Below are 20,099 nucleotides of genomic sequence, written 5' to 3'. Positions count from 1 at the left end.
GAGATACCAGGAGAACATTTCATGCAAAGATGGGCACAATAAAGGACAGAAATTGTATGGACCTAACAGAAGCAGAAGATATTGAGAGGAGGTGGCAAGAATACACAGAAGAAGTATACAAAAAAGATCTTCATGACTCAGATAACCACAATGGTGTGATCACTCACCTAGAGCCAGACATCCTGTAATGCAAAGTCAAGTGGGTCTTAGGAAGCATCACTACAAACAAAGTTAGTGGTGGTGATAGAATTCCAGTTGAGCTATTTCAAATCCTGAAAGATGATGCTGTGAAAGTGCTGCACTCAATATGCCAGCAAATTTGGAAAACTCAGCAGTGGCCACGGGACTGGAAAAGGTCAGTTTTCATTCCAATCCCAAAGAAAGGCAATGCTAAAGAATGTTCAAACTACCACACAATTGCACTCATCACACACATTCACAAAATAATGCTCAAAATTCTCCAGACTTCAACAGTACGTGAACCATGAACTTCCAGATGTTCAAACTGGATTTAGAAAAGGCGGAGGAACCAGAGATCAAATTGCCAACATCCGCTGGATCATTGAAAAAGCAAGAGAGTTCCAGAAAAACATCTACTCCTGCTTTATTGACTACATCAAAGCCTTTGACTGTGTGGATCACAACAAACTGTGGAAAATTCTTCAAGAGATGGGGATACCAGACACCTGACCTGCCTCCTGAGAAATCTGTATGCAGGTCAAGAAGCAACAATTAGAACTGGACATGGAACAACAGACTGGTTCCAAATTGGGAAAGGAGTATATCAAGGCTGTATATTGTCACCCTGCTTATTTAACTTATATGCAGAGTACGTCATACGAAATACCAGGATGGATGAAGCACAAGCTGGAGTCAAGATCACTGGGAGAAATATCAATAACCTCAGATATGCAGATGACACCACCCTTATGGCAGAAAGCGAAGAACTAAAGAGCTTCTTGATGAAAGTGAAAGAGGAGAGTGAAAAACTTGGCTTAAAACTCAACATTCAGAAAACTAAGATCATAGCATCTGGTCCCATCACTTCATGGCAAACAGATGGGGAAACAGTGGAAACAGTGACAGACTTTAGTTTTGGGGGCTCCAAAATCACTGCAGATGGTGATTACAGCCGTGAAATTAAAAGACACTTATTCCTTGGAAGAAAAGCTATGACCAACCTAGACAGCATATTAAAAAGCAGAGACATTACTTTGCCAACAAAGGTCCATCTAGTCAAGGCTATGGTTTTTCCAGTGGTCATGTATGGATGTGAGAGTTGGACTATAAAGAAAGCTGAGCAATCAAAGAATTGATGCTTTTGAACTGTGGTGGTAGATAAGCCTCTTGAGAGTCTCTTGGACTGCAAGGAGATCCAACCAGTCAATCCTAAAGGAAATCAGTCCTGAATGAATATTCATTGGAAGGCCTGATGCTGAAGCTGAAGCTCCAATACTTTGGCCACCTGATGTGAAGAACTGACTCGTTGGAAAAGACCCTGATGCTGGGAAAGACTGAAGACGGGAGGAGAAGGGGATGACGGAGGATGAGATGGTTGGATGTTATCACCAACTCGATGGACATGAGTTTTGAGTAAGCTTCAGTAGTTGGTGATGGACAGGGAAGCCTGGCATGCTGCAATCCATGGGGTCACAAAGAGCTGGACACGACTGAGTGACTAACTGAACTGAGATGGCTTTCTACTTTGTATAAATCCTTGCTTAATTATGCCTTAGATTAATTTTCAGCCTATTAAAATTCCCAGTAGCTCCTGTGCTTGATACTCAGCTTTACCAGAGGTAATATAAATATGTGAGTTCTTTAAACAGAAATAAGTTGGGAAAGGTGGCACCATCTAAAGTCTATGCTGAGTTATTAAAAACAGAGAAAATAGAATATCTCACTGTTTGGTGTGTTCTTTACTATCTAAAGGGTATTTTGTCTTTGCAAGGCATCTCTTTATCTGCTCCAAAACAACTCTAGAAACTCTTTGCGTTGTGGCTAGTTTAAAGAATTTTTGTTTCCCAATTTTATTTAGTTTTTTTTTTTTTTTTATTTGGTTCCCTGGTTTGCAAGGATGGACTTGCTTACTAACAGGAAAGTATTCTGAACCCTTCCCCCTCTCTGTTCTAGTTAAACTCATGTCTGAATGCCCACTGACACTCTTCTAACCTTTAAACCTTTTCTTTTTAGATGCAGGAAGTGGCAAGAAGGGAGATGCCAAGTGAGAATAACCAGGAAGATGGTAAATATTTTGCTTACAACATTTTTCTCCATGCTAGTCAGAGAAATCTAGATGTGATGGGATTTGAGAGAAGATGGAGGGAGATGTCTCCATCCGGGGGCACTACACGATGAATTCTTTTCTGCTTTCATAAAGGGCTGCCTTGGATGCTTAGTGACCTCTGAGGTTTTTCTAGTTGAAGAGAGGATAGTCTGACTTCCTTTATTCTTGACTTTTTGTATTGGCTAACTATTCCTTGTTTCTTTTACCTTTCTTGCCTTCTTTAGGATTTATTATGTTTTTATTCACCAATTTTTTCTTTCTGCTAATTTATAAGTTATACACTCTTTCTATACTTTTGATATTATTATGCCCCACATTATAATATGTGTCCTTAACTTGTTCAACTTTAAAATTAATCAATACCTTAACACTTCTCTTGGAGAACTCAAAGAACTTAAAGTACTTTACTCCTTTCAATCCCTCCTGATTAATGTATTGTTATTATGGATTTTAATTATATTTTTAAAAACTCACTAGATACTATTTTTATAAAGTCAATGTTTATTTAAGCTTATCCATGTATTTACTAGTTTGTTTTGCTCTTTTTTTTTTTAATTCTAGACTTCCCTTCTGAGATAATTTTCCTGTAGTTTATAGTACATCTTTTAGAATTTTCTTTAGTGTATGTCTACTGATAATGAACTGTTTCAGTTTTTGATTGTCTGAAAATGCCCCTATCTCACTATCATTCTTTTTCTTTTTTTTTTTTTTTCACTATCATTCTTAAAGGGTATTTTGGTTGGGTATAAATTTCTATGTTGGCAGTTATTTCTTTCAAAATATTGAAGGTATTCCATTGTATTCTGTCTTTTATGGTTGCTTTTGAGAAGTTAGCTAGAAATTTGTCACTCCTGCAAGGATAATGGTTTTTTCTTCTGGCTGCTTTTAAGATTTTCCAATTGTGTTTGGTTTTTTTGTGATTTCACTATAATGTGTGAATTTCTTTTTATTTATCTTGTTTGGTATTTATTACACTTGAGTTAGTAAATTCTGTCTCATTATTTCTTCAGAGTGCTTCAAAAATTACGTGTCCTATTTTTTCTGTCTTGTCCCTCTATAACTCTTGATTAAGTAAATATATGTCAGAGACTTTTACATTGTCTTCTTTGTCTCTTATTCTTTCATATAATTCATCTTTTTTGTTTGATCTACATTCTGGATAATTCCTTCTGATCCATACTTTGAATCATTCTTTTCAGCTGTGTCTAATCTGCTGTTAAGCTTGTTTGCTGAATTCTTAATTTCACTAGTTTTATTTTCAGTTTTATAAATTTGATTTGGTTCTTTTTCAAACCTGCTGGGCCACTTTTTTTTTAAATGCTCATTCATTATCTTTATTGTTAAGCCCATTTCTGCCTTAATGAAGTCGCTCAGTTGTGTCCAACTCTTTGTGACCCCATGGTCTGTCTGTAGCCTACCAGGCTCGGCCATCCATGGGATTTTCCAGGCAAGAGTACTGGAGTGGGTTGCTACTTCCTTCTTCATGGGCCACTTTTTATAAGCATAAACTTCCCAGATGTTTTATATCTTTAAACATAGTAAAAATAGCCATTGTATAGGCTGCATCTATTAATTACAATTTTTGTGTGCCTGTGTCATCTGTTTTTTCCTGCTCATTCTCACTTGTCTTATTTCCTTTTTTGTTTGATTTGGCTACTTGCTGGATATTATATTTTAAAAACTATTTGTAGGAATGATTTAAAGGCTTACATGAAGGTATCTTTTCCAGATCAGACTTTCATTTTCTTCTACCAGTTGGCTAGGGGACTATCAATCTGGGACCATCTTAGTTCAGTTCAGTTCAGTCGCTCAGTCGTGTCTGACTCTCTGCGACCCCATGAATTGCAGCACGCCAGGCCTCTCTGTCCATCACCAACTCCCGGAGTCTACCCAAACCCATGTCCATCGAGTCGGTGATGCCATCCAACCATCTCATCCTCTGTCGTCCCCTTCTCCTCCCGCCCCCAATCCCACCCAGCATTAGGGTCTTTTCCAATGAGTCAACCCTTCGCATGAGGTGGCCAAAGTATTGGAGTTTCAACTTCAACATCAGACCTTCCAATGAACACCCAGGATTGATCTCTTTTAGGATGGATTGATTGGATCTCCTTGCAGTCCAAGAAACTCTCAAGAGTCTTCTCCAACACCACAGTTCTTCTCCAACACCATCTTAATCCATGCTCAAAACTTGAGGTTCCCTGGATCACCCAGATAATACAAACCTGGATTACCAGTGTACAAGGGTTGGTTTATTTCCAGTTTACCTTTATTCTGAAAATTGTATCCTGCTTAGGTTCCCATCTTAATGTTGGGTGGGTGGTGAGGGGGTGGTTTTTATACTCTTTACCTTGGATGGATCCTAGACTAGGATTTTATATCTTTTACCCTAAATCTCCTTAGAGAAAAACTGACTTTAAGTGCTAGACTCATCTATAAGAGTTCTTGCTGTTTTTTAGATTTTGGCCTAGAAATTCCTCACTAGCTTGTTAGCTCTTTAATACTTTTAAGGATATATATATCATCCCATTTTTTAGATATCTTCAACAGGAGGGATAGTCTGAATTATCTAATCTCATTACTTGTTCTTAGATTCTTTTTCTTACATAAAAATATTGTTCTTTAACATTTCTTCCACTATATGGACTGGTGCTTAGTAAAAACGTTGATATTCTTAAAGATTCTATAGAGATAGAAAGTTCCACTGTTCTAAGTTAATGTGACTAACTCAGGAAGGCCTTCAAACATATGAATATCTGAAAACCCCAAAGAACACAGAGGCTTCTCTGTCTGATGCTTTAGTTGCCCCACTCTGAGGCTTTTCAGAGATTCTGATACAGCTGACTGAGAGAAATGTTTTGAAACTGGTTTAGGGGTTTTCATAGGTTTTGCATTTCCTGTAATTTAATTGGCTTATGATAGTGGTTCCCAGTGTGTGAACCTATATCCTCTGGGTGGAGATTCAGAGTAGGAATGGGTTTAGCTTTATTGTGAGGAGTCTGTGAAATCAGAGACCTACCAACTGTTGTCCATAGACTGAATACATAAGATCACAACTTTTGTCATGTGGGGGTGCACCAAAATAGTGGAAGTGTAAATATAGAAAACTCTGACACTACAGCTTTCGAAGGAAATTCCTAGGGAATTAGGTTGACGTAAAATTTATCTCCAGAATGTTTTGGTCTTTACTGTTTACACAATGTCCAGCATATTTTGTTGTTCTTCCATGTAGGAATCCCTCCATAACTTTATGCTACCACTTATAAAAATTATAAACCATCTCTTCCTGAGAACTTTTTTTTTTTTGCTAGACAAGAGTTTATCTAGTGAACAAGGCTACCCTAAAAATTCTCATTGTCTTTTTTCCCCACCTTGGTGATGGTTAGAAATCAGACGCTACTCACCTCATCAGTTGACAGTTCGATCTCCAGAGAAGATGGCTAAAGAAGGGTACCGAATATCTTTTTTGGACAAGTCTTCAAGTTCTTCTCCAGAAAAGGACTTGATACCAAAACCTGATACTTATCAGCTTTCCCATGATGCCTCATTGGGTAAACGCCTGGATGTGGGTGATTCTAGCCAGATTCATCCCTATCAGTTACCTTCAGATGTTGGCCTAGAAAATTTTGATAGTCATTATTCTCAAAATCTGTCCCTTCACGGAAGTATTGGTAAAAGACCTCAGAGAAACAAGAACTACCGAGAATATAGCACAAAGCCTTCAAATAACATGAAAGCCACCACATCCCATTCCTGTGGAGACTTACTGACTTCTCTGCCAAACCCTGACTCCACCAGAAGGCTTTTGAAGCTTAGTTCAGGTAATAGCTTCCTATCAGTTTGTAGGCCTCTTTTCTTTAATAGGTGTGAAGATTGAAGTTTAATTGGGTATTTTGGAATAAATATTTCTTACATTGGGGAATTCCCTGTCAGTCCAATGGTTAGATTCTGCGCTTTCACTGCTGAGGGTGTGGGCTCAGTTCCTGGCTGGGGAACTGAAATAACCTGCAAGCTGCACGGTGCTGCCAAAAGTAAATAAATAAATCGTGACCAGTAGTCAGAGCCTCGAGAAATATACAGGGTATGAGTTTAACATGATAGATATATTAGAGAAAATTTGTATAAATGCAAACTTGATAACTATATGTTATTTCAGTTAAATAGCATCCTGGGATATATTTCTAGTAAAATTTAGTCTTCTCTGGTCTCAATCACTTCTATTCAGAGTTACTTTTTCAGAAAAAGCTAGTTTTAGGAAAGTAAGTGTTGGAGACCACTCTTTAGTTATGTATTTATTCAACAAAATGTATTAAATACCTACTATATGCCAGATGCTATTCTAGCTCTGTAGATAAAGTAGCAAACAAAAGGGAAATTCCATGTGTATTTTTGCATTAATAAAAAAGGTCCCTACTTTCATGGAAATTCTATTCTAAAGAGGTAAGACAGATGATAAATAAATTATAAATATAGAAGTCAGCTTATGATAAGTGTTGTGAAGAAAAATAACATTAAGGGTATTAGAGAATGGCTTCCCAGGTGGCTCCAGCAATAAAGAACCTGCCTGCCAATGTAGGAGACATAAGAGATGTGGGTTTGATCCCTGGGTCAGGAAGATCCCCTGGAGGAGGGCATGGCAACCCACTCCAGTAGTCTTACCTGAAGAGTCCCATGGACAGAGAAGCTTGGTGGGGTATAGTCCATAAGATCACAAAGAGTTGGACACGACTGAAGCAACTTAGCATGCACACATGCACGTAGCACTTATTAGAGAGTGATATGAAGGAGGTAAAGCTTTAGATGGAATGGTCAGGGAAAGCTTTCAAATGAGAAGTAAAAGTACAGACTTGAATAAAATGCATGTGAGTCATGTGGATAACTTGTGGGGGGAGAACTTTTAGACAGTGGAAATAATAAGTGCAAAGTTCCTGAGACTGGAACATGCTTGGCATGTTCAAGGAACAATGAGAAAGCAGGGCTGCTACAGCAGAATGAGGTAGATGAGGTGTATAGATGAAGTCAGATAATCGGACATTCATTCTGGGTCAGATCAGGAGCTGTTGGAGAGTTTGTAGAAGAGAAGTGATATCTAACTTAAAAATTACTCTTGCTGCTTAGTTGAGAATAGACAATGGGGAGCAAGAATAGAAGTTTCTAAAATTCTAAAGGTAGATCAGAATCTGGGTAAGAGATGATGGTAACTTGAACTAGAGAGAAAACAGTATAGGTGGTGAGAAATAGATTCTGAATATGTTCCAAAGATAACACTCCATGATTTGCTGCTGGGTTGAGGATGCAGTATGAGAGAAAGCAAGTCAAGTATAACTCTCAGGTTTCAAGTCTGAATAACTGGGAGGATGGAGTTACCATTTACTCAGATGGAAAAGAGTGTGAGGAACAGGTTTTAGGATAGACACCAAGAGTTGGTCTTAGACATGTTGAGTTTGAGGTGCCTATTAAAACTTCTCAGAGATTCCAATTTGATAATTAGATATATTAGTCTGGAGTTCAGGGAAGAAGGTGGGGCTGGGAATTAAAAGTGTGTGGATGGCATTAAAACAGACTAGATATAATCTCCCCAAGGGGGTAAATATAGATAGAAAACATATCTGAGGATTAACTTGAGTCCTCCAACAATTAGAAATCTCGTTGATGAAGAGAAACCATCATGGAGAGCAAGAAAGTGGCAGCCACTAAGTAAGAGAAAAGAAAAAAGCCAAAGAGGGAGTGGTAACCTGGAAGCCACATGAAAAATGTGTTTCAGGAAGGAGAGAGTGATAAATACAGTGTCATGTTTTTAATAGATGCCTTTGACACTTCTGGGACTGAGAAATGATCATGGTGTTTGGCAATGCATTGGTGGTGGTGGTTTGGTTGCTAAGTTGTGTCCGACTCTTGCAACCCCATGGACTGTAGCCCCTGCCAGATTCCTCTGTCCATGGGATTTCACAGGCAAGAATACTGGAGTGGGTTATCATTTCCTTCTTCAGGGGATCTTTCCAACCCAGGGATTGAACCCATGTAGTGAGCAGCTTCAGGAAATACGTGATTAATAAAAGCCTTGTTGGGGTGAATTAAAGAAAGAATCAAAGGAGAAGCAATAGAATTACCGAATATATACAACACCTTCAAGGAGTTTTGCAGTGAAGGGGAGCAAAGACATGGAAATGTAGCTGGAATGGGGATGGGATCAAAGAGAACATAGTGGAAATGACCCAACAGAGGGGAAATTGTTGATGCAGGAGAGAAAAGGGACAATTACAAAAAAACAAAATAGGGGAGTGGTCTAGAGGAGATGGAATCTAGTCTACGAGTGGAGAGTTGGCCTTGGATTGAAGCACAGACAGTTCATCTATTACAATAAGAAGGAAAGCAGATAATTTATAGACCCAAATACAGGTGGAATTGGTAGATTTAGTGGTGAGATCACATAAATGTTTTCTTTGATTACCTCTGATTTGCTCAGAGAAATAAAGCACCTGAGAGTGAGGAGGGAGGAGAAAGTGTTGGAAGTTTGAGGAGAAGAGATGTGAAATAGTGATCTCAAAGAATAGGAGAGTACATTGATTAGGGTAATGTATTAAAATAGCTGGGCCCAGTTAAGATAGTGGTTATGAATTTAAAGTGAAGATGGTGGAAAGAGATGCATATTGTTCTCCAGTCACTTCCCACTGCTCTGCTGTAGGTTTGGAGTATGTGCACAGAGTATTTAACCAGATTTGGGGTTTTGTCAGGTGGACAGGGAGGGAGAATCCAGACAGTTGAGAGTATATACTAGGGAGAGGCCATTGTGACCCTTGGACTTCAGACAGGGTAAGGAAGGAAGGGAGACATGAGAGAGCTGAAGAGCAGGTTCATCTCCCGGCCTGTTTCCTTCACAGATCTGTATGCTGCAACCCATTTCAACAGTGACCCTGCTCTGGTGGTGAATGTAGAGCAACAATTAGCCACCAGCCTCAGTGATTTAACACCAGCACATGGTTCTTTCCCAAACAACTCCGTCCTGGGAGACTCTCTGAGGACACTGCTATTGCCTACTGGGACATCAGAAAACAGAGAGAATTTGACCAAGAGGTCATTAAGCCCATCAAGAAGAGGATTCAGATGGAAGGAAAATATCCTTGCCACCCTGAATACAAAACATGGTTTCAGAGATGCTACAGGCAGTGAGGCAAGTGTTGGCTTGTTTGTGCTTGTACAAAAAACATCAGGTCCAGGATTAGAATGGTGTTCTGTTTTGGTGGTGGTAGTTTCCATCAAGAGTGATAGAAATTTAAAGGGATTTACAGAGGTCAGTGGGTAATACAGCCAGGCCAAAGACTGTGATTCTTTTGCCTTTGGGAAAGTCAGTTCCCTTCTGCTGCATTTCTGTCACAGGAAGAATGGTCCCTAATCTACTTCCAGAGCATAAACATGGTGGAGAAGTACTTTGATAATAAGTGGACAGAGTTTAGGACAGGAAAGAATACACAAGTTGCCAGGGGCTCAGGGTTGGTTGAAGAATGATCTCTGTTTCATTGTTGCTTATAATCTTACCATGTTTGCACATTTGCTTTGGCTACAGATGACTAACTTGCTAGGGACCTTTCTTCTGAAAGCATTGCTTTCCTGTCCAGAAATTAAAATTATTCCAGTTTTTCCCCAGAATGAATTAGATTAAGATGATGAATTAGATAATCCAAAGGATTTTTAGCTGAGAGTTGGCTCAGGGAATGAACAACAAATCAAAAACCATTCCCACATATATTATTTAATTCATTTTATAAAATTGTAGTATGATAGTGTTGTTCTTACTCATTAACTAAGTTGTGTCACTGCCTTTGTATACATCCCTCCATGGAGAATGCCATCTTCTCTCATCTATCTGAATATTAATTTTTCTCCAGGCTTTAATTCCATCATGAAGCCTTCTTCTCATTAGTTAAAGGAACTATAGCTCTCAGGACATTCTCTTACCTTGAACCCATAGTCTTAGTCATACGAATCATTTGTCTTTAATGACTTACTGCCTTGTGAGAAAGCAGGTTATTTGGTCAAAAACAACTATTTCTAGTCACTTTTGTTTCAGTTGCTAGAAATCTTTTTGCACATCAACATGGGCTTATAAAGGGATTTTGTTGTTGTTTGGTTGGTTGGCTTTTTTTAGTTTTTAAATACTTTCTATTCAGTTTTCAAAACTTTGGAATTGGTTATAATTTTTGTGTACCAAAGGGGGCAGTCTTGTAATACTTTTTTGACTTTTTGGTCCTTTTTTGTTTTCCATCTTCAGTCACTGATGCCTATTGTTCTAGACAAAAGCACTAGTGTTAATGTATTTAGGGTAAAGCCATACCAACATTTAGGATATTTGGGTGCTCTATTAATAAGATATGTTCTAGGAAATTTTCTCACTTCTATTTCATGTTATATTGTTAAAACAGCAATTAAAATCTCAATGCACTTTTCTGGACTGTCTTAAAAATTCCCATTTCTCTTTTCCTGTTAGATACTGTATTTCTTTATATGAAAAGTTATAAAAGAGCTGCTTGAATATAAATATAAAAGAAATACACTGTTTACTTTCTAGAAAGGTATAAATCAGAAGAGCGTTTAAAAGTTGTTTAAAAAATAATCCCATATAAAAAAACACACAAAATTAAATCAAATATGAATTCTTGATTAGAGAAGTTATTTTTAACCAACTGACTTTAGAATCACAAATTATAAAAATTAAATTTTAAAAAATCATAAGGCATAATTTGCTGAAAATTAAAACAGAATTATTCCAAAGTTCATAAAACAATTATCCCCCATTCTCACCACATTATGAAAAGTGAAAGAAAATACATAAAGCATATGTGTGTTTCTAAGTTGCTTCATGATGCATACACAGTATTACCAATACATGAAAAACCAGTGACAGTTAATATCCATTTTTCACAAGATCCTCTAAAGTGGCTTGTAGTGTAACCAGTCTTTCTATGACTTTTCTTCCTAATCAGATTTTTAACTTCTTAAGGACTTCATCTTTTACTTCATATGTTCACAGACCTTATATAGAGCTGTCAATGCACATGATCAGTGTTCAGTACAGATTTGTTTAATAAATGTTTATCCCATTTATAATGCTTTTCCTTATTAATCATAGGCCACATGTGTGACTCAACTCATAAATATCACTGTCTGGTGTTTTGTTTCATGGTTGTCAGATATGACAGCATTAGCTAATTAATCATTTATATATTTTTTAATATCAAAAGAGCCAAAGATTGAGAAATTGGCTGTTTTTAATATGTAACAGCTTTCTTGAAGTCCCTTGAGAACTCACAGAAAAGATTGATCTGTCCAGTAAAATTCACAATTTTTTTTTAATTTTTGAAAATTTTAATTAATTTATTTACTGGCTGCACTGAGTGTTTGGTGCTGCTCATGAGCTTTCTCTAGTTGCAGTGTTTGAGCTTCTCATTGCAGTGGCTTCTCTTGTTGCAGAGCACAGGCTCTAGGGCACGCTGGCTCAGTAGTTGTGGTGCATGGGCTTAGTTGCCCTGTGGCACGTGGGATCTTCCTGGACCAGTGATTGAACCTGTGTCTCCTGCATTGGCAGGTGGATTCTTAACCACTGGACCACCAGGAAATTCCCCAATTGTTTTTTAATTCATTCAGACATGACTAAATATATAGACATAAAGCATATCTGAATGAATTAAAAACAATTGGAAGTTTCACTGGAGAGAGAGCTCTACCTATGCATCTATATACATAAAATTCTTACTGAATAAAAAGTATCTTTAGTACTGGGCCCAACAATAGCATTTAACGTAATACTTAAAATGTTATAGGACAGTTATGTTTATTATATATTAATATACTAAATATAAGCTTATGAGTTATAACTTTTATTAAATTACTCCCCATTTTATTTTGTGATAATATAATACCTTAAAAAATGTTCTGCAGTTTAATCTTTCCATGTTACATTACATAATATATTGAACCGTAGACATAGGTGTTAAAACATTTTTTGTTCTCTTCTGAAAATCTCTATTGAAAATTATGATAGAAGATATTGTTTGCTTTGAAATTATCCTTGTATATATTATTGTATTTGTCTTAGACATAAATAATATTCTATTCAAATCTGACCTGAAAGATGAAATCAACTTTCTCTTTTGCTTAATGTTAACCTTTTAAATGTCTGGGTTTTTACTTCCATTATTGTGTAAGAATAACAAATGGTTGGGTGTTTTTTTGTTTTTTTTTCTTGAGCCTCTCTCTAGTGACCTGGGCAGTTTGCATGGTTTGCCAGGAAACCACAGTCCCCCAGTCTCTGCCAGAACCTCCCATGTGGCCACTGTCCTCAGACAGCTCCTGGAGCTTGTGGATAAGCACTGGAACGGCTCCGGCTCCCTCCTCCTCAACAAGAAGTTTCTCGGTAAAGCGAATTCATTCTCAGTTCCCAGAGAAGGGCTCAGCCTTGCTTCTGCTCTGTTTCTGCTCTACATTCTGATAAAAGCCGCTCAGCCCCCTTTACTTGCAGGGGAAATTGTTCTCATGATCACTTACCAAAATTTGTCAGCCACACAGTGATTGACAAACCTGCATTTTTCTTATAATCATCTTCCCTGTTTTTCCTTTTTTGGTTGCACCGTGCAGCTTGCCAGCTCTATGCAGGCTGTTAGTTCCCTGACCAGGAATTGAACCTGGGCCCACGGCAGTGAAAACACTAAGTCCTAACCACTCTACCGCCAGGGATTTCCGTTCTCTGTTTTCATAAGCACTCTTCCCTCCTGTACCAGTTGTCTTGTTTTCCTGTAACTTTTTTTTTTTGGTAGTCTTTAAGTGATGATATATAAAATAAAGTGTGGTCATGTTAATGATTACAAAGGATTTTATGATCCTTGGGGAAAATGCCGATAATAAATATAATAGAAACTGAGTTTGATCATCAGAGGTCTGAGATGCCTATGGAAATGTTATGATTTGTAAAACTCTAATGACTAAATGAACTGGACTCTTTTTCAGGACTTCGTTTTTAGGAACTTGGGGGAAAATAGTTTTGCAAATATTGTCCCCATGTGTCTATTTGTTGCTTAATAGTGGTGGTAAGAGTTTAAGTAAAAACTAGGAACCTTAAGGACTTCCCTGTTGGCTCAGAAAGTAAAGAATCCTCTTGCAATGCAGGAGACCCAGGTTTGATCCCTGGGCCAGGAAGATCCTCTGGAGAAAGGCATGGCAACCCATTCCAGTATTCTTGCCTGGAGAACTCCATGGACAGAAGAGCCTTGCGGGCTGTCCATGGGGTCATAGAAGAGTCAGATATGACTTTAAAGTTGTTTAGGCTTAGCTTTTTTTTTTTTTTTAATATCTAAAGTGACATACAGAAGAAAAAGTCTTAGCCCAGTTACTTTCCTTTCCACATTGATCTTTTGCTCTTGTTTTGTAGGAAATTATCCCCAGGAGCCACTCATCAGTGATTAGAGAATAGCACAGCACATGCACCCATGAGAGTCTGCTGTTGTTTCTCCATAGATGTGGGATATAGTTTTTTTATCTCCATCATGAAACATCTCTTACAGTTACTTACTAAATTCTTATAAAAAGGAGACATTAGATTACCCTATTTGTCCGACAGAGCTGGTAGTTATTGACTAGGAATCCTCTGCTTTAGCTTTTAAGACTGGCCCGTGTGCCCAACCTGAATTTTTGGCAGGTCCTGCCCGAGATCTGCTTCTGACCTTGGTAGTCCCTGCTCCTTCTCAGCAGTGGTGTCGCCCACATCCAGAAGATACATCAAAAGCCTTGCACAAGAGGGAAATGGAACTGAAGGAGACAGGGCAGCTGGTCCCTAATGACATGGTATGCTGCTCTCATCTTCTTTTCCTACTCTTCCTTTACTAGAAAAGGACGAGGCAGCAAGGGTAGAACAGCTCTGTGCCATAAAGATTATCATAACTTGAACACCTAGATGCTTATGAACTGAAATATAGAAAAGTCAGTCTGTGCAAATCAGGAACACAAAACTTGCAGGGACAGCTTGGAGGTTCTTCAGGGTTGACTCCCTAATCCAAAATTTCTAAGGGAAGACTTGAAATGGAGAAAAAAAAAAAAGACCTAGAGTGAAAACATTTAGGACTGTGTTCTTGAAGGTTATGATTTGATTCAGATGAGGGAAGTTAGATGTCTCTGGGATTGTCTTTCCTCCCTTCTGATGGAGAGCCCTAAACCAGGGGCCACTCCTAGAGCGTTAGGCTTCTGGCTCTGGGAGGGAAAGAAGGGATTCATTTTCTTAGACTTCCCCTCTAACCTTTTCTTAACATTAGAGGATTTTCAGACATCAAGTTGAGTTTCTAGAAACTTTAAATAGGTGACTCATAATGCTGGCCACTTGTCAAAGCAACCACTTGTTTTGTAATAGTAGTGGATAATTCACATGTGGTAAAATGCATGTGGTAAGTTTCTTTGCTGCACTTGAACTATGTTGATCAATGAATTAAAATTCTAGTGAGGAAGAGAGAGGCTGACCTCCACTCATTTTATCACTAAAAAGAGCAAAGATTCTTTCAATCTTCTAAAAACACTTCCCAGAATTTCAGATTCTTGATGTGTTTGTATTTTGTTTTCTAATCTAAAGGAAAGTTTGAAGCAAAAACTAGTCAGAGTGCTGGAGGAAAACCTCATTTTGTCAGAAAAAATCCAGCGATTGGAGGAAGGTGCTACCACTTCAATTGTCAGTGGGCACCCGTCCCACACTTATGGTAAGTTCAGGAAAGCAATATGTGGTGCATCTCAAGACAACATTTTGTTTATAGATGACCCATTTAATAAGCTTCATCATCCAGAGCTCACATGGCTTCCTAAATGGAAACAATCATTTTGCCTCAGAGTTGTAATGCAGGTGACTTGAGTTACCAGAGTAAGAGAGTTTACTTTTATCAGTGTAAAGCATTTAAAAATGTTATTATTGTCATTATTTTTTGAGAATGACACTTGTTTTTTTCTGATTATAGCAGAAGATCATGTTCCTTACAGAAAGTTTGAAAAATATAAGGAAAATAAAATCTCATTACCCAGAAATAACTACCATTAGTGTTTTGGGTGTATTTTCTTTCACCTATATCCCTATACATATATTTTTAACTCAGAATTAAAATTTGTGTTTTGATTTTTCAAAACGAATTTACATACAAAAAAATGCACACATTCTAAGGTTGATGAGTTTCAATGTATATGTATACTCATTTAATTCCATCCAATCAAAATACAGAACACTTCTCTACTCTAAAAAGTTCAACCCTGGTGCATTTAGGCTCCCCTGCTATCAACCCTCGGCAATCTGATTTCTACAAGCTAATGTTATTAATTTAATAGCATAGGCATTTCCTCTAGTATCACATGAATATACCATATTTATCTATTTAGTCCTCTATATAGTTGTTTTTAATGTTAGTTATTATAAATAAAGCTGTCATTATTTATATTATAAATAATTCAAAGAATTTCCAAACATTCAAAGACTTGAAAGAGAAGAAAAGACCCTAGAGTGAAAATGCTTCTCTAAGATCATCTTCTCTTCTGATGGAACTGAGAGTCCTAATATTTATACTGTTATAAATAATGCAGCTATTAATATCTGTGTATATAAATCTTTGTGTACATTTTTGACCAGTTTTCCTAGGAGACATTCCTTGAAGTAGAATTAGTGGATCCAAGGATGTGGACATTTTTGAGGTTTTTGTTACACATTGCTAAGTCATTCCTAAAAAGGTGGTTTCAGTTTATACGCACATCAGCAGCAAGCATGTATTTGAATGCCTTTTCATTTCACCCGTGCCAACACTGGGTATTATATATTTTCCTTCATTATGACAAGTTAAAAATAATATCCTATTGAGTTTGTGATTTGTTCTACTTTATTCTTAGTATAGTTTAGATAGATAAAAGTCTACCCTTGACTTTAAACTTCCAATTCAGCACACTGAAACAAACATTATGGGTATTTGGATATTTGTATGAGAAATTTGATTTGGAAATCAACATTGAATTTCCAGAGCTGAATCTTGTCTATCTAATATTTATAAGCCTGAATAATCAAGACATCAGTCTCCGCTTACCTACACTGAAAATAAATAGGTGTTTATTCACTAGATACTTATTTTCAACCAGCTGTGAGGCCCAGTACTCTCTTTGGATTACTGGTGATAAATACAGCTGTTGCAGCCCTGATTTCTACCTTCCAGAACCTTGCTATTCAAAGTGTGAGCCAGAGATCAGCAACATTAGCATCACCTGGGGATTTGTTACGTACACAGAATACTTGGCCTCACCTCAGACATACTGAATCAGAATCTGTTTTTTAATAAGATTCCCCAGGCAATTTGTAAGCATATTAAAGTTTAAGTACTGTTCTAGAAGACTGACTTGCTTAATATCAGAGTTCTTGTGCTTTCACTACCTTATTATTGCAAGCCTTGGTAACATATTTGGAAAGCTAAGTATGAATGCCTTGGCCACAAATTCAGTTTCTGCAAGTGCTCGTTGAGCTATTGTCTTGTGCCCGACACAGTTCTAGGTATTTTCACATATTTCATACAGAGTGAGGAACATACATTCATGAACTAAAATGCAGAATATAGGGAGACCTAATATTTGTTGACTGCCTATGCCTATGACTGCAGGTGTCGCACTGACTCCTCATAACAGTGCTATGGGGCAGGGTTGTGGAACTCACAAAAATGAACTAACATGTGTAAGATCAAGTGGTTGAACTTTAATTCAGATATGTCTTCTGCTAAACTGTATATTCTTGTCACTATATCTGCTATCTTCAAGAGAAGGAATGGTGAATGGAGTGTGGAGGTGGGTGCAGTGGGGCCTCCAATTCTTCAAGATGCCCACCTGTTCACTCAAGCTCTGCTCAAAGACTAGCTGCTTGGAATCCTCTCACCCCCATGTACTGTAACCTTTATAGATGATCTTCTGCGCAAAAACCAACAGCTGAACATGCAGGTGTCTTGCCTGAACCAGGAGCTTGCCCAGCTGAAAAAGCTAGAGGAGACCGTGACTCTTCTTCACGAAAGTCAGAGGTAGGATTGGATCTATCTAGCTGGCTTCTGGAAGCAGATATTTACTTTCATCTCCTTTGTTTTACTTGGCAAGTTTATATCTATGTACTTTTCAAATTAACTATATTCTGCGTGTAAACAACCTGTATCCAGGCCAATTAGCTCAGGGGTCAAAATACTTCTTTCCAGAACACACCAGGGACTAAATATCTTTGCTGGCACTGGTGGGTTGCAACACCTCAATAATAAGTAGTTTCTCACTGGATCCAACAGGACCCTTGTTTGTGTCAGCTAGCTTTCCTCAGTCACAATGTACCCCTAAAATCAGCCATCTTGCTCTTCTGAAAAATGTCTACCTGCTCTTGGTCATAGAAGGGAGGTCAAGCACAAAGTGATAGGGAAAGAATCCAATGTATGTGTTCTCTTCAAAGGAGTTCAATAACATGAGCCTCTTCAAAGAACAGTTTCCCAGGCTACAGGCTAGACAAATCAGAAGAGGCGTCAAGATTATTGGTATATTTAGAGAAGCCCTTGAAATTTTGATTTGCCAACACCTTTGCTAGGACCATCAGTGAAGCTTAAATAGAAAAACTCTATTCCCCAAGCCTTCAGTCCCTAACTTCACTTCCTAATTTTCCTTTGAATAGCTTAATATAAGAAGGATTTGACCCAGATCCATTCTGGCTGACTTTTTAAAAAACCTTTTTTCTAATTATTGCAAACATATACAAAAGTGTGTGTGTGTGTGTGTTAGTGGCTCGGTCATGTCCCATTCGTTTCGACCTCGTGGACTGTAGCCTGTCAGGCTCCTCAGTCCATGGAATTCTCTAGGCAAGAATACTGGAGCGGGGACCTATTGTCTTCTCCAGGGGATCTTCCCAACCGACCCACGGATTGAACCCGGGTCTTCCGCGTTGCAGGCAGATTCTTTACCATCTGACCCACCACTATATAGGGGTATAGGTATACACCCCTATACCCCTATACTCTGTATATAGGGGTAGCCCATACAAGAGTATAGTGAATAGCATAAATTCATGTTTATCACACTTGGGTGTGTACAGAATCACCTGAAAACTTGTTGAACTACAGAGTGCTGGGTCTCACCCCCAGAGTTCCTGATTCTGCAGATCTGGGCTGGGAACTGAGAATTTGCATTTCTAGCAAGTTTTTGGGTGATGCTGTTGCTTCTGGCCTGGGGACCACACTTTGAGAACATTAAGGTTTATCTCTTTAGTGATGTACAAATCGCTGTATTTTAGAGTAACTTGAATTAATTCTTCTCTGTGTTGTTAAACCATCACTTCAATATATAGGTTCAATTTGTTTCATTTTGGTTTTTATTTATAGGGAATATTTTTATTATTTTGATTTAATCCTGAGTACAATTATGTTAAACTTACATGGTCCCAAAGTCAGATCTACAAAATCAGGTAAATTCAAACAAATTTAGCTTCCTTACCTGTATCCTCTATCCTTTCCTTCCCTCCCACTAGCCTTCCATTGCAGGCATGAGTGTGTATTTGTATTCCCTCTATTATATAAAAAGAGGCATAATGTTGCTTTAACATTTTATCTTAGAAATCATTTTGCATTGATGGTTAGAGTAAGTTCTCCTTTTTATACATACATAGGGCTCCATGGTGTGTGTAATTAATCCTCTACTGATAGACATTTAGGTTGATGGTATCTTGCTGTTACAAATAGTGCTGCAGTGAATAGCATTGTGCACACATCTTTTTTGGCAGGGAGGGGAAGTCTCTGATAGCTTCTAACATTACATGGTAATACAGAGTCCAAGAATACAATTATGACTAGCACCATTAGTTTAATTGCTGAGGCAGTATAGATTAGAAGAAGTAGAAATTAAGATCTGGGAATAGGAATAGAAATTGCAGGCCTGGTCAGGGGCCAGTCTCCTGGTGTTTCTACTTATTTCATCACGAAAAGTGCTTTGGAAAGAATAGAACAGTCACTATGTAAAATGTGAACTGTGTTATTGCTATCGTCAACCTGGAACATAATCAAATATGACTGTAATAAAGAAACTGTTGGCCCGCTTTTAAAATAACCCACTCATAAATTGGATAGTTCTTTCTATTTAAAGATGTTACTTCATTTTACATTTATCTTTAGCAAACATTTCAGGTCTGAATGACATCTACTTTGCTTTTATGACTTCACGACTGTCTTTTTTCCCCGTGTCTCAGATCCCTGGTGGTAACTAATGAGTATCTGCTGCAGCAGCTGAATAAAGAGCAAAAAGGTTATTCTGGGAAAGCACTCCTGCCTCCTGAGAAGAGTCATCATTTGGGGAGATCATCACCCTTTGGGAAAAGCGCGCTGTCTTCTTCCTCACCAGTAGCACATGATACGGGTCAGTATTTAATACAGACTGTTTCAGACTCTGTCCTAGAGTCTAGTCTATGGAGCTAACACTGTACACCTTCTTTACAGCTTGTCTCTCAGCCCCAGGGGGCTCTCAGTGTCATTACCACTAGTATGGTGGTATTTTCCCACAAGATTAAGAAAAAAATCTTAATAATTACACTGTATTGGTCTTTCTTTTTATTTCTCTTTTTATCTTCTCCCGTCAAGTCATTCTTTCCTTCTGCCCACATAAATAGTTGGCACGTAGTTCTAGGCATCATATCACATAAGAACATTTGGCTGAAAATGTCAAAAAGGAAAAAAACTATTTATTTTCCCCAAGTGTCAGTTGAAACTGTGTAGTAGGAAGTTAGAAAAGAATATCCATGGCCAGGTATGTTTTG

At 37.9% G+C, this 20,099-nt stretch overlaps 1 protein-coding gene across 5 annotated transcripts in view; it reads left to right on the top strand.

The window, feature by feature from the left end:
• The window catches only part of LRRC36 (leucine rich repeat containing 36), a 61,597-nt gene extending 41,722 nt beyond the window's left edge, over positions 1-19,875 (top strand). For 2 of the 5 annotated variants that reach the window (XM_081513000.1, XM_081512997.1), the window contains exons 7-15: positions 2,194-2,245; positions 5,671-6,105; positions 9,166-9,455; positions 12,530-12,695; positions 13,974-14,119; positions 14,895-15,018; positions 17,232-17,346; positions 19,536-19,702; positions 19,783-19,875. In XM_081513000.1, the coding sequence (XP_081369126.1) occupies positions 2,194-2,245; positions 5,671-6,105; positions 9,166-9,455; positions 12,530-12,695; positions 13,974-14,119; positions 14,895-15,018; positions 17,232-17,346; positions 19,536-19,702; positions 19,783-19,826 (1,539 nt within the window). In that variant the 3' untranslated portion in view covers positions 19,827-19,875. Of the gene's footprint in view, positions 1-2,193; positions 2,246-5,670; positions 6,106-9,165; positions 9,456-12,529; positions 12,696-13,931; positions 14,120-14,894; positions 15,019-17,231; positions 17,347-19,535 lie in introns of all 5 variants that reach the window. The other 3 variants (XM_081512999.1, XM_081512996.1, XM_081513001.1) reach the window with 3 other exon arrangements.
• The last annotated feature ends 224 nt before the right edge of the window (positions 19,876-20,099 follow it).

The sequence above is a fragment of the Giraffa tippelskirchi genome, chromosome 7, assembly GCF_054371585.1.
Source record: "Giraffa tippelskirchi isolate mGirTip1 chromosome 7, T2T-mGirTip1v1.2.pri, whole genome shotgun sequence".
NCBI classification, from domain to species: Eukaryota; Metazoa; Chordata; class Mammalia; order Artiodactyla; family Giraffidae; genus Giraffa; species Giraffa tippelskirchi.
The sequence above is the reverse complement of the archived record's forward strand: the minus strand, read 5'-3'. Positions and strand labels throughout refer to the sequence as shown.